At 44.3% G+C, this 15,207-nt stretch overlaps 1 protein-coding gene across 1 annotated transcript in view; it reads right to left on the bottom strand.

Moving 5' to 3' along the window:
* Positions 1–15,207, bottom strand: part of TG (thyroglobulin) — a 200,145-nt gene that overhangs the window by 171,174 nt on the left and 13,764 nt on the right. The window contains exons 7-14 of the mRNA XM_067531578.1: positions 14,679–14,822; positions 13,355–13,540; positions 9,591–10,655; positions 6,863–7,450; positions 4,856–5,098; positions 4,303–4,440; positions 2,828–2,905; positions 157–269 (exon numbers count right to left, since the gene is read on the bottom strand). Of these exons, the coding sequence (XP_067387679.1) occupies positions 157–269; positions 2,828–2,905; positions 4,303–4,440; positions 4,856–5,098; positions 6,863–7,450; positions 9,591–10,655; positions 13,355–13,540; positions 14,679–14,822 (2,555 nt within the window). The remainder of the gene's footprint in view (positions 1–156; positions 270–2,827; positions 2,906–4,302; positions 4,441–4,855; positions 5,099–6,862; positions 7,451–9,590; positions 10,656–13,354; positions 13,541–14,678; positions 14,823–15,207) is intronic.

The raw sequence follows: 15,207 nt of genomic DNA, 5'->3' as shown, positions 1-15,207 counted from the left end.
ACCTCCATGCCTCCACCTGAAGTGTGATGTGAACCCTCAGGGGTACATGGAGGGAGCAGTCCCTGAGCAACTCAGCACAGGAGCTGCAATTGCCCGTGACCTTACTGTGGCTCAGTTTGGTCCTTCCCTCCTGATCCCCGAGTCATACTAATTTACCTCCAGACAGGAGGGGATGAACAAGTCTGCAGCAGTAGCACTGAGTTCTGATCCACTCTGTTTCCAGCTGGAAATTAACGCATTGGCTTGAGATCGTTGACATGATGTCGGGCCTATGAGAGAGAAAACGTACCGCTGAATGAAATAAATAAATCTGACCTTCTCATGCCTTTCTGGACAAGACAACATCTCAGATCTCATACACATCTACTTTGGACTATCCCATGGTCTAAGACAGACAGGCAGCTGCCATGTAAATTCTTTGTTAAGCGTTAGTTCTGCCTCCTGTATCAGCAAATGTGGCAGACAAACAAAGACAAAACGGTAATGGGACAAATTCATTCCCAGGGTAACTTCACTGACTTCTGATGAGTTAGCCCAGCCATGAATATGGCCCAATAATCTCTGTTCAAAGAAAATTTGAACGTACAAACACATGTCTTGGAGCTGACCAAGAAACTAAATGACAATGAATGTGATCATAAAAGAAAATATTCCAGATTTTTCAAACTTTATGTATCCTGGCAGAAAACTCAGTATTACCAGCCATGCAATATGGGAAAGCCCAAATGGGTTTCACAGAGTTTAAAAGTGGAAAATGTAAAGTCATCGAAAGAATCTGAGAGGTCCTATAGAAAACAGAAAAGGTTTGCTTCTGAGATGCAAAAGAAATGATATTTTGTTTAAACTAATCTACAGCCACCTAAGTTTTCACTATTGTCACGAGGCTGCAGACTATGCCACCTGCAACTTCACAACAGGAGCAGTGAGAGAATTCAGATCCTTATATTCCAAAAGCTTATGCCTCTTCCATTTGAGTTACACTGCTCCTTCAGCAAAGCACTTAAGCTCATGCTTACCTTTAACTATGTGACAAGTCTCACTGAAGTCAGGGACCTACTCACATGCTTAAAGTTAAACACATGTTTAAATGCTTTTCTGCATCAGGGCCAAGCACTGCTATTTAATGTTAGCAGTAAAGGGCCTCTGACGCTCAGTGGAGCAGTTCTGATTCGATGCAGCAGAGAGCAAAAGTGCACATACACTTTAGCCCAGTTAATCACATTGTAGAATCGATTTCGGGGAATGAAAGACAAGACTTCACTGAAAAAACCATGTCCATTCCTAAATTCTATTAAGCAAAAGGGAAAATATAGAAGTCAAATATTGCAGATTTTAAAAAAGGACTTCACAAGAGATCCTGGCAATTACAGGCCGGTGAGCCTAACTTCAGTACTGGATAAATTGGTAGAAACTATAGTAAACAAATTAATTATCAGACACAGATAAACATGATTTGTTGGGGGAAGAGTCAACCTGGCTTTTGTAAAGGAAAGTCCTGCCTCATCAATCTGTTAGAATTTTTTAAGGGAGTCAACAAGCATGTGAATAAGGGTGATCCAGTGGATATAGTGTACTTAGATTTTCAGACAGTCTTTGACAATGTCCCTCACCAAAAGCTCTTAAGGAAAGTAAGTAGCCATGAGATAAGAAGGAAGGTCATCTCATGTGTCAGTGATGGCTGAAAGATAGGAAACAAAGGGTAGGAATAAATAGTCAGTTTTCACAATGGAGAGAGGGTAAATAGTGGGGTCCTCTAAGGATCTATACTAGGGCCTGTGCTGTTCAACATACTCATTAATGATCTACAAAAGGGGATAAACACCAAGTGGCAAAGTTTGCAGATGATACAAAATTATTCAGGACAGTTAAGTCCAAAGAACACTGCGAAAAGTTGGAGAGAACTCACAAGACTGGCTGACTGGGCAACAAAATGTCAGATGAAATTCAACACTGATAAGTGCAAAGTAATGCACATTGGAAAAAATAATCCCAATTGTACAAGTACATGGATGGGTTATAAATTAGCTGTTATCACCCACAAAAAAGATCTTGGAGTCATCGAGGATAGTTCTCTGAAAACATCCACTCAATGCACAGCAGTGGTGAAAAAGGCCAACAGTATGCTAGGAACCATTAGGAAAGGGATAGAAAATAAAACAGAAAATATAATGTCACTATATAAATCGCTGATGTGCCCACACTTTGAACACTGTGCCCAGTTCTGGTCACCCCACCTCAAAAAGGAAATAATGGAACTGAAAAAGGATCAGAGAAGGGCAACAAAGATAATCAAGGGCATAGAAGAGCTTCATATGAAGATACATTAAAAAGATTAGGGCTGTTCAGCTTAGAAAAGAGACGACTAAGAGAGGATATGATGGAGGTCTATAAAATCATTAATGGTGTGGAAAACCAGTGGATAGAGAAGTGTTATTTATCCTTTCACACAATACAAAAACCAGAGGTCAGCGAATGACATTAATAGGCAGCAGGTTTAATACAAACGAGAGGAAGTACTTCTTCCCACAATGCACAGCTAACCCGTGGAACTCATTGCCATGAACCATGCTCTGACTCAATATGGCTGTTCTTATGTCCTAAATAGCCTGCCAAGCACTTGAGACAGACATACAGACTTCATCTAGCTACAAAGCAAAAAATATAACAACACTTTTGACTTCCCTTTTCTTTCTTTTGTGAAGGTTAAAAAACCCTTGTGTTATGTTACATGCTATTTACTAAAAATCTCAATAAAAAATAAAATAGATACGTGTGCTATTTAACAATAGGTAAAGACAGAGTTGTAGGGAAAAAAAGGTAAACTTACAATTTGGAAGCTGAGCTGAACGTATGCTCAGAGAATCTGTAATGTAGTGTCCCCTTTCATCCACACACCAGCAGTGACCTAGGCCAGAAATAATAACAGCCCCATGTTAGAGAAATCTGTGTCTCTTTCCTTTGTTGTTGTTCTCACATGCTGATCTGAACCACAGGAGGATTTTGTTGCTGCGGGTTGGAATACTGAACATAATCCGTATGGGATTGCACTGCTACAGACTGGGGACCGACTGGCTAAACAGCAGTTCTGCAGAAAAGAACCTGGGGGTTACAGTGGACCAGAAGCTGGATATGAATCAACAGTGTGCCCTTGTTGCCACGAAGGCTAACGGCATATCGGGCTGCATTAATAAAAGCATTCCAAGCAGATCGAAGGCAGTGATTACTCCCCTCTATTAGGCATTGATGAGGCCTCATTTGGAGTATTGTGTCCAGTTTTGGGGCCCCCGCTACAGAAAGGATGTGGACAAATTGGAGAGAGTTCAGCAGATTGCAACGAAAATTATTAGATGGCTGGAGCACATGACTTATGAGGTGAGACTGAGGGAACTAGACTTGTTTAGTCTGCAGAAGAGAAAAGTGAGGGGGGGATTTGATAGTGGCCTTCAACTACCTGAAGGGGGATCCAGGGAGGATGGAGCTAGGCAGATGGTGGCAGATAACACAACAAGGAGCAATGGTCTCAAGTTGCAATTGGGGAGGTCTAGGTTGGATATCAGGAAAAACTTTTTCACTAGGAGCGTGGTGAAGCACTGGAATGGGTTACCTAGGGAGGTGGTGGAATCTCCATCCTTAGAGGTTTTTAAGGCCTGGCTTGACAAAGCCCTGGCTGGGATGATTTAGTTGGGGCTAAATCATCCCAGCCAGGGCTTTGTCAAACCAGGCCTTAAAAACCTCTAAAAAATTAATTTTAAAGACAACAGTCTAACAAGTTCAGAATATTATTTTTATTGTTGCTGTACCAACATGTAACACCAAGTCTGGCCAAGCTGCAGTCAGCAAAGGGCCCAGTGTAAGGGAGAAAGGGGACTCTCAGTCCAACTAGACCTGAGCAGCGGCTGAGCCATTCCCTGCTATAATTTAGATTAGCAGAAAGACTCTTCTAAATTACTTCAGGTAAAACAGACCTCAGGGGACTACTTCATTGTCTTCCCATGTCTGGCCCCCAGGAATGAAAGAGTGTGGATGACAAAGCCAGGTATGTCAGCTTTATGCTGCCTAGGGATTACTCACAAAAGAGAGCCAGAGGGGCAGAATTTGGTCAAGTATCTTCATGGTGTATCAATAGTCTTTCTCGGGCACTACAGATATATATTTAACATACATGGCCAATATATTTTTGGTTAAGAAATAACTTGGGATGTTATTTCTTCTAATTTTGTTATAGTATATGTCAGTCTGACCTGCCTTTATACTCATCTCAACTCAAAAGAAGCAGTAAGTATTTTGCAAGTGATCCCTCACCAGTGCTCTCGTAGCATTGGACTGGTTCCCAGTTCCCCAGGGCATCACACTGGGGAATGTAAGGATGAAATCCCAAGAGTGTAGGTTGTCCAGCAGAACCTCTTAAAGTAAAGTGATTCCGCCAGTAGAAATGCAAGGCTATAAAAACAAACAAACAAACAAACAAGGATGTGGATGTGGATGTGGTCAAATTTCTCATACCCATTCCTCTAATGAATGCTATTTAAAAAGGCACTTGTACAACAACCTATTCTATTCCCGGTACTTAGAAGGGAAAATACTATAAATACACTGGGAAATTTAATAAATGGGAAATGTCCAGATTCTAATGTCACCCACTGTGCTACATAAAAAAAAGGGTCAAACTCAGCCCTGATGTAAGCAAATGAAACTTCATTAACTCTGTTGGATTTACATCCATTCTTAGCAAGGCTGACTTTGGTCTATAGAGTTCTGGTACATGCAGGTGATGTTTTGGGCTAGTTTGTGCATTACTCCCCTTTAAGTAGAGGCCCTGTTCCCCAAAGTTCAATTTCTTCTCCTCCCAACCTACTTGACTGCGCTGCCAGTCGGACTGCATAGTCATTTCCTGCCAATAGCTTTTCAGAGAATGCAATCCCTGATTGAAAGGTTTCCGCAAAATGAAGAAGGTCATTGTCTGTTAGTTGAAGTCCTTTTGCCATTAAAAAGCTCTGTCCCAAAGGAACATGGGAACCATTTGAAATTAGGATGAGTTGTTCTGCTTCATCAATGAAATGCATCGCTTCCTTCTTTACACTTTCACATGCGCCAGGGCCTGTATGTACAGCAGAGGGTTGTTTTAGTAACCTTTATCTTACTCCAGTAAAGATTAACACATTCATATTAGACAGTCTTTTACGTTAACATTTCTTGTTTCTTTCTATATTTACTTTGGTTTGCATTACTTAAAATAAAAACCTTCTGCATACACACATACAGAAATAAGTGATCAGTTAGAGTTTATTATTATTATTATTCATTTGCATTACAGCATGACCCAGAATGTACTTAGTCTCCATGTAAACAGACAGAAAGCTCTTTGAGGCAGAGACTGAGCCTGACAGTCTGCTAAGACAGAGGTTGGGAGAAAGGATGCAACATACAAGACAAGAGTCCACTGGGATATGGCCTATCTTTTCCATTTTCTATTCTGTGTCCTTGACACTTTTCTTGTAGCCAGGGAACAGGCTCTGTGCAAGGTTTTCTGATACTCTCTCTCTGCACCCCTGAGTCCATAGTTGAGTTTTCCAGTACTCTTTCCCCCATTGGAAATTTTCCACCCCTTGTCCTTTTTCCACCCACTTGAAGAACTAAGCTGGTGATTCTAGTGCCCAGGGCCATATCACAGTTCATCTACCCAAGTGGTGCAGTGCACAACCCCACTTCTTTTGATGGCAACATGATATACAGGTGGGATTTTCAAAAGCATTCAGCGCTGGCCTCTCTCTTCTCCCACTGACTTTCATGAGAGTTTTGCCACCGAGTTGATGGGAGCAGGGTTAGGCCACTGCTTTTGAAAATCCAACCCATCTATCCAGGTACTTATGTGGTCCTCATTGTAGCATCTGACTATACTGTGCTAACTACTGCCTTAAATCAGGAAAGCATTTAAACATGTACTTGACTTTAATCACATGCTTAAGCCCCACTGACCTCAATAGGATTTAAGCACATGTGTAAGTGCTTTCCTAAAAAGGATTGCTTTTCTGAATCAGAGTTTATGGCAAGAAAACATTAAGTAATAAGAATGGCAAAGAAAATTCCTCTTATGTTACTTTATAGTACTTTTATTTTATTATCATTAACATAAAACTCAACTTTTTCACACAAATATTAACAAATCACTTTTGTATCCTGTATTTACCACCTCCATAAGACCCATTTGCACTTGCTCACCCCTTCCTCATGATCTGTTTTTATTGTGTTCAAATTCCAAAAATGGTAACCATACAGTACAAAATTTACTGGCCCCTGATATAAGGCTGTCTGTCATTTGCTCCTCAGAAAGGATTTTCCATATTTTATTTCTCCATGTTATGTTCATGGCATACACAGGGAGTTAGAAACAAAACATAAATACTCTTCCGGAAAGGCTGCAATTTAATACTACTTAATTTCTTAGAATCCAGAAATCTAACACACAACAACCAATGCAAAGAAAGAGAGATAGCAGGCTGCTACCTAAGGTGGAAAGGCACAACTCAATTCATCTTGGACCCAACTGGCTCTTTTGCAGACTGACTGCAGAAAACCCAGATTTCATGCTCACCCACAGAGTTCCCTAGCCTGCAAATAGGACCAGGAAACCCCTTAAAACTTAAAGTGATAACTTGTCATTTTACCAGTTTTCAATATATCACATTCCATGCTACTTAAGTTGGATGAATCTATTCTTTTCCAAAAGACAGCTGGTTGCTAGCAGAGATTGTGGTATCAATGGGTCCTTCCCTGAGTCAATAACTCTGTATTTTGTAGTTTTCTAAAAGAATTTTTCTTACTGGAGCAAATAAAGAATGAGAAACTCTGTCAAGTTACTTACATGCTGGGATCTTGTTCACCCTGGCCTTCGTTCCTTGCAGTTCTTCTCCCTTGCTGTCAACACACCAACAATTGCGCAGTTCAAAGTGGCCTAAAAGGGCATTGAAATCAGTGTAGGGCCCTGGGTAATGGGTGAGCTGACCATGCAGAAGCTGCCAAAATGTATATGGATTCAATAAAATGTTCTCGGACACAGCTGTCACATTGCCCTCCAGCACTTCAGGGGGAAGAGCATCCAAAGAAGAATACTTGGCCAATGCTGGGAAGATATTCTGGTGGCCAGCCGCATACAAGCCTTTAATAAAGGCTGCAAAGCCTTGGGAAGATGACTCTTTATATTCCAGTAGCACGTTCCACAGGTCAAGAACAGGCATAGTTTTGCCTTCGTTATTCTGGGTGATCCACCTTTGGTACCATTCAAAGGCTTGCTCCGGGGGGCCATTACACTGCACCTGTCTCCAGTTCCCATTAGTGCTGCACTGTGGGATGTAAACACTGGACAGCTGAGACAGTGCACTTGGGTCTGACAACAGTAGCTGCACCGTCTTTAGAAAAACCTGAGCAGCAGTTCTTTGGCAAGCACTTGGACCTAGGAAAAGGAACATATACATTCAATCATCTCAGGAATGCACTGTAGGTATGTGTTGCATGCTGACCCGAACATGGTTACTTTGCTAACACATTTAGAGAAATTGCTTATTGTTACTATTTATTAGTATAACTATTTTGGGACAATTATTATTATTTGGTCCATTATAAAAAGACAACCAAATCCATGTGGCTTTTAGCTCGTGCAGTAGACGCTCATACACTAAGGCCTCGTCTGCACTAGAAAAATTTGTTGGTGGCTGATGTCCACACTGCTCTCCTTGGATCAGTGGATTGCATCCTCACCAGGAGCACTTCCACCAACCCAAGGGGCAGTGTGGGTGGAACTGAGAGATCAATCTCTCCCTGCCAGGAGCACACAGGCTCCCGGGCTCCCTGTGGACTGTCCTACCACTCCCCAGTCTCAATGGGGAGTGTGGCTGCAGCCGCCACATCCCGCCCGGTCCTGGTTCACAGTGGAGAGGCAGTCGCCCGCTGCTGTGTCCCGCTCACATCCTGGCTCTGAGCCAGCTGTCACAGCTGGGAGCTGGGTGGAAGCTGCCTCGGGTCCTGGCTCACAGCTGGGACCTGGGCTCCAGCCACCCACGTCCTGGCTCGCAGCAGGTGGCAGCCACCCACCGCCGCATCCTGCCCAGGTCCTGGCTAGGAGACCAGACGTGGGCTCCAGCCACCCACAGCTTGCCCAGTCCCGACTCACAGCTGGGAGCTGGGAACCAACCATCCCAGACTTGCAGCAGCTGGGATTTCTCACCCCACTCCCAGCTGGGAGCAGGCCCCAGCTTTCTAGTCAGTTTCATCACTCTAGTGGAGCTATGAAATTGACAAGAATGACAGCCCCTCCAGGGCTATAAAGGGAGGTTGTGTGTACACCCACACTGCGTCACCCTCGCTCTGCCAACAAAAGCCCTACATCTCTCGCTGAGGTGGTTTTTATTTTGTCCAAAAAACAGGGCGGTTTTATCAGCAGGGGGTTGACTGTAGTGTGTGCAGCAGCACTGTTTTGTCAACAAAAGCTGACTTTTGTCAACAAAACTCTCTAGGGTAGACCAGGCCTAAGTTTCAGAGGTCCCAGGTTTGATCCTGCCCGCTGATGACCAGGGTCTGTCAGCATTACACTTTACTATTGTTTTCTGGGGCTGAACTCTCCAAGGCTGTTGTCAGTGGGGGCCTGGGCCTCTGCCACCAGCTTCCTCTGCCTGTGTGCCATTGTTCGAGCCCACTGAGCTTCAGGACTCAATATAAGACCTCTTTTTTTAGCCAAGGCTCTTCACTCTGCCATTGTATCATATGAATAGAAGAGCAGAGGGGGCTGTTATTACATTTTACAGGCCTACACCCAGTGTCATACTTAGTTACTAGAACATCTAATCAGCTTCATTTATGATGAAAAACGCTATATAAGAGACAGTCATTATTAGTATTATTAATGTTTGGCACTCAGTTTTCTGAACTGACTGTGGAACTCACATGAGGTGTTTTGGCGTTTGTCCCCCTTTAGTGGCTCGTGCACACGAGAAGTTAATGTGTCTCCTACAGTTAGGAGCTGAGGGACAGAGCCCTGTTACTCAAGTAATAGAAGCTCATGGTTTTAGCTCAGAAGGTCCTAGGTTCAGCCCAAGGAGGGTCAGTGACAGCTGCATGGATTATTTTGTCCCACAAGAAAAGCAGCTTTCCACGCTACAGAAAGACAGGCCATTCTAGAGACAGTGCGGGGAGCATGATATATCAATTGCATGGACTCATTGGGATTCATGGTCACTAGCTATACCATACACACTAGACACAAGGACATCAGCAGGGACACAACTCATGGATATGCTCATTAACAAGGATGGAGCTCACATGCTTCTGCTCTGAATGTGCAGGCCCTACACCCACTTGAGCTAAGGAGGACTCTTTCTAGGGGTATTCGGGGCTGTATTCTCTGTGACCCCCTCCTCAACGGCCGGAGGGCTACAGATCACATGCTGGACCAGGTCTGATTTTCTTCCCAGCAGAGGGCAGTGGTACTCTCACATACCACCCCACACATTTCCAGTATCTAACAAGAGGAGAAGCAGCATGAGCAGCACAATCCCTACAAAAAAAAAAAACAACCAAGCGCCAATCCCCAGACTTACAATGCATGGGCTCTCCAGCTTCTCTTGCTGTTCCTGGAATAGCTCTGCCCTCTAAATCAACACAGATGCAATTAGTTCCGTGGCACTGGACTGGCAGGAAGTCTCCTTCATGGGTACAGGAGGGAATAAACAGATCAGACCCTGCAGGTTGGCTTCGTTTCAAGTTTTGCAGACTTCCCCTTTGCTTCTCACATGCAGTGGGACACCTTGGCTGTCTGCCTTGCACTCTTGAGCCTGGGACTTCCTTGCCTCGCGAGTCCACACACCAGCACTCAGCTGCATAGCACTGAATTTCCTCATAGCGCCCATCCTCGGTGCACGTCGGAACAAACAAATCCACGGGCTGCTCAGTGCAGTCTTTGGACTTCAAAGCTATTTTCACCACCTCACCTAAATCTTCGGCAATGTTTTCGGGGACAGAAATGACATGTTGCAAAAAGGCAAAGAACACTGGAAGTTCCAAGACAGAAGCAAGAAATTCCACCCTATTCTGATTGTCCTGTAAACTAACCGCGTGGCCAAAGCTGTCCACAAGAGGTTGACTTAAAATGGAGCTCTCCTTTGATGTTTCCAGTGACAACCCCTCCGCTAGTTTTGCGACGCTTCCTCTGTTGTCCATTCCCATCACGCCTCCCTGCTGGAAAAACTGGCCAATGTTGAATTTCCCCCTTGTGCCGAGAGCTCCAGTAAAGTTAAACTGGATCAAGTTCTTCAAGAACTTTCCTCCAAACAGGTTTTCTTGGAAGCGCTTTGGGTTGGTGGTGAACTGAAGGGCGACTCGAGCTAACTGTCTCGAGGGAAACATCCCTCTGATAGCGTCACTGAGGATGGATTCTAGTGCGAACAACTGGCTGGCCCCCTGCCTTTCTATGATAGGAGACAGCAATCCAGAGTCCACAAACAACTCCTTGAAGGAAGGAGGGCAAGAGCTCGAAAACTTGGCTATTTTCTCTGACTTCATATCTGGGGTGTCGAACAAACTGTGCTGACTGAAGTGCCCAGCGGGTCCATAAAACAGCCTCGACAGAGCCTGCTGTTTCTCTGAGGCACACGCTCGTTCTTCACCTAGACAAAGGCAAACAAAGAGATTGTCCCATGGGATGGGGGAGAACAACAACCAAGCTTCTCAGAGGCTCCTGGAAATGGGAGGAGTATACAGGTGATCTATATAAACTGGACCTAACTCATCCTTGGGGAGAGAAAGAGGAGGAGAGGCAGCATTAAAAAAGTCAGATAGGTGAAGGAGGGGTAATGGAAAAACAAGTCCAGAAAGGAGCAGGAAAAAAGGCAATCACCCTGGGGAAAAGGTAATGAGTTTGGGGAGACTTGGGCATTGGCTGGGGCCAACATCTCTAGGAAACTGTGGACTTGTCTGAGAGGTAAGTGAACTAATGGGGTGCAGATGATGATAAAATAAATACTGACACATCCCTTTTATAATTATTCCTACATACCCTCTGGTGTCATTTCTCCCCAGTCCCTTTCAGGCAATGGCTTGGTGACATTTGGAGCTCTAGGATTTGGGGCTTAGCTGGAAGGCCAACTCACATTCGTGATTGTCTACTGAACTCCCTGGGGCTGGTGAGAATCCACCGGCTCACAGACTCCCAGCACCCAGAGGCATCATTGTTAACAGTCATGGCAGCCTCTGCTGACACCACACAGAGACTAATCTACCCTTTCATCTCTAGTCTCCAGGGCAGGTTTGAGGCACATGGGTGGGCTGGGGTAGCTTGCATTGATCCTGCCCATGCTGTACCTGCTTTATGGATAAACATTTCAGTCCGTTAGGCTATCAATCCAGTAACTTGTCTGAGATTCACTGGTCAATGTCCCCTATGCCACAGGTCATTTGAACCTCCCCTCACCTGAGGGAGTTAGCCTTTAGTTCTGGTGGGATCTGCCCACCGCTTCCTAGGACATTCCAGTAAGCCAGCCCTTTGATGGAGGCTCTGTGCTTGGTGTCCCCTTCTGGTTCTCTCATTCGCAGCCTCTAGCCTGCCCTCCTGTTCCTGGTTTTGGATTCTCTCCCATAATTAGTTGATCCTTGTCTTGTTGTAGCCCCCCCTTCCTTAGTTTTAGTGGAGGGGTGGCTGTGTGTTTTTCTTTTGGGTGAGATCCCTAGAGGCATCAAATAGGCCGGTACCTTTCACCCACAGAAATTCACAACCCCAAAAATGTCAATAAAACAAATACATGTTTCTTAAATGTTCTCTCCTCCTCTCATTGAACCAAATCACACCAGCGTGTAAAAAGACGACAGTTTGCATGACAAAATGCTACTGTACAATCAGAAAGTGGTAGATTTAAAAAATGAGATAATTGCATTGCATGTAGGTGCTAGAACGGGCTCCCTAAGAATAGATCCTTGTGAAAATTCCTATTCGGTGGTTAGGCGACAGAACCTGCAATTTCTCTGCTTAGATTTCCTAAGTCTGCCAATCTAAGCTGCACAGCTGAGTTTCAAGCAGCCTCAAATTATGTCACAAAAACCATCAGAAGGTCTCGGAGGTGCACAGTCAGAGAGAAAACAACCAGCCCTGACATATGGAGAGGCCTCTCAGACGCCTCTCTTGCAACATCCTTTCTCACCAGCCTTGAAGGCAGGCACACATTTTCATTTTATAGTAAGCTCATCTTTGCCTAAAGCCTATAGTGACCCAGGATCATTAGTGAGACCCAGAATCGATTTTTTTTTCTTTGTCTACACGGCATGACTATGTCTAGTAGACAGAAAAATTAACTTTGCCGAAGGCTGCCTGTGTTAAGTCTTGTATCCTCAACCCTCCTGCACAAACCTGAATATTTAGGCATTTATCTCCATACCGAAGAGTTTTAAACAAATCCTTTCCTGCCCCCATCTGACCCCTTTGACATTTTCTGCTGTCATCTTCCATTCTGGGCTCCAACTGGATGCATTTTTTCTTAATGAAATCTCCCTTGTTTCACACACCTTTTCTTCATTTGTTTTTATGGGATTTGGCAACCTTCATGGCCAAGTAACAGAGGGACAGAGATGGGGAACAAGATGGCTGGAGAGAGACCTCAGAAGCAATGCATCCCCACACCAGCAGCATCACAGCAGAAAAAGAGAAATAAACCACAAGTGCAACATCACCAACGCTCACAATTTTGTCACAAGACTTGTGATATTGAGTATTTTTCTTAAAGTCCCAGCTCTTGGAGTCAGGTGAATCTCAGCTTCTATTTTAAAACAAATGTAACTTTCTAGTTCTCATAATTAGGGAGAAACCCTTGAAAATGTGAACCCGAAAGGCACTAAAATAAGGAGGATAAATAAAAGGAACCCAACATTTATTATTTTAAAATCTAATGATTTTTCAGTGCCAGATTCATGATTTCTGAATGCTTGGGCTTGACAATACTGACAAGAGAACTGGTGTTGCACCTTTACTGAGGGAACACTCCCATTGCAAGATAAAGGCAAAGAGAGAAGGAAGCTGACTTGAGGTCCTAAATAGGGGGTCATCACTGAGTGGGGTGAGTAGGCAGTGAAGTCTGTTTGGGGAAGCTCCTGTTCTCTCACAGGACTGTGTATTGTGAGGCTGTGGGCAGTGACAGAAGAAAAGGGGGTGGAGAGACAATAGAAGTCTGCAGGAGATTTTGATAACAACTCTGGTATTTTATCCCAAAATCTACACAAATCTTCCAGGATTGGGAAGGATACACAATGTGTGTTTGTGCCTCTTATGTGAAAATTAGCACCAGGAATTGATTGTTTACTAGACCACTCCAATACATACCACAAGTCGGTAGCTGCCCTCGCCTCCTCGTTCCCTGGATCTCCTGCCCTTTAGGGTCCACGCACCAGCACAACCCTTCCTGCTCGCACTGCACTGGGGTATAGTCCCCATTATCCTCACAAGACGGACTATAAACATGTCTGAAGCGAATGGCTGCAAACCTCTCAATCTCACATTTAGAGGGGCCTGGAAGAGAAATGCTATCGGTTAAAGGAGGAAGAGTGTTAAGCAAATCTTCATTCAGTCCTGATTCTGTCAAGACTGAACGATTCCTTGACGATTTTTCAGGGAAGGCCCCAATGCCCAGCCTCAGCTTTTCATTTATTGTTAGAATTCATTCTTCATAGTAAATGACAGAGACTAAAACTTCACCACACTTTTCAGCCATTTTGATAGCTCCTGCATAACTGTAAATGCAGTCATTTCTTATTCAGCGGACAATGGTGCAGGGCTACACAAGCATCTGCTTTTAAAATGGGTTTAGTAGTAACGAATGGCACCAAGCAGACAGACAGTATAAAATCTCTCTTCATCCATGCAATGGGTACAGCGTTGGCAATGTGAGTCACCCCCTTTATACTTTCTCACCCTGGGTCTGATATGAAGGTACTTGCATTTCCTGGACAGGACAATCTCTGGCCTCTCCACCGAGAATATTAATAAGAATGCTGGCTGTGCCATGGACATCAGCACACTAGGAATTAATCTGAGGCCACCAACTCATTTTACATCTGCCAAAGTGTAAGGCCAATACCTGTAGCAGCTTTAGAGGATGATGCAAAACTCCCATCATGCATCTACCCCCATTTGTAATAGTGTGTCTTAGCACATGTGATCATGCCTCCCTCTAGTGGCTGTTACGGTGATAGAGGTAGTGAGAGTCCATGCTTTGTTCTCCGTTGCCGGACTGTAATGTCTGAATATATGCAGTCAGGGTCTATTTCACAATACTATACACGTCAGAGGGGGAAAAGTTCCTTCCTGACACCAAGAGGTGATCAGCTAACACCGAAAACGTGAAAGGCATATGATTTCTGTGTAGCTGAAGGAATACTTGCCTTGATACCTGTTTCAGTATTCAGGCATTACATAGTCATGGCAAGTGTGTGTTACGGTCCCGATCTGTGCCTGATCAGTAGAGGATACAAGTCTGTTACAGCCCCAGCTAAAGAGGCTTGGCTCTTCAGTTCAAACTGTAGCAGTTCATGCTTTTATCTCTGCAGATTCCTGGTTCAATCCCCAGCGTGTCAGCCAAGAGGGTGGCGACCACACGTGCATTCCAGAATTGCTGTCACCCATGGGACTCCAGTCTGGTGCTACTTACATCGAAACCTGCCAGAGGTCGCTAGCTGCACTCCCAGAAACCGTCTCTGCAGAATCCGATATATGCTGGTCTCAGTAAACGTGTGGGCAGGTTCCACTGCTGTGAAAACTGTATCATAAACTTCCTCAAGCAGCAATTCCAAGCCTGTGAAAGAAGAAATCCTATCAGCACAGGGGGCCATTTGAAAAGGAGAGACTCCATCTGCCATTCATCCACACCTGAGAGGTGACAGAAATGGGTGCCTCCTACCAAGTAAACATCGACTCCTCTATCGGTCGAAATGTGAGGCTAGATTGAGAGATCCTTACAGACGTTGATGGGCATTTGCTCACACAAGTAGCTCGATGGAACTAAGAGAGACTATTAGTGTCTATCTAAATGAATAAGGGCTGCATGCAATACCCCTAAGACTAGGGCTGGTTTGGGCTATTTTGTGGTAGCTAAGCAATCTGTAACTGTGCATGGGTGACTGGACATACAATCTTAGAATCACAGAAGTGTAGGACTGGAAGGGACCTCAAAAGGTCAT

The sequence above is a fragment of the Emydura macquarii genome, unplaced genomic scaffold, assembly GCF_026122565.2.
Source record: "Emydura macquarii macquarii isolate MOO-44397 ecotype Brisbane River unplaced genomic scaffold, CSIRO-AGI_Emac_v2 contig_369, whole genome shotgun sequence".
Lineage (NCBI taxonomy): Eukaryota > Metazoa > Chordata > Testudines > Chelidae > Emydura > Emydura macquarii.
Note: the sequence above shows the minus strand (reverse complement) of the source record. Positions and strands in the feature narration are given on the sequence as shown.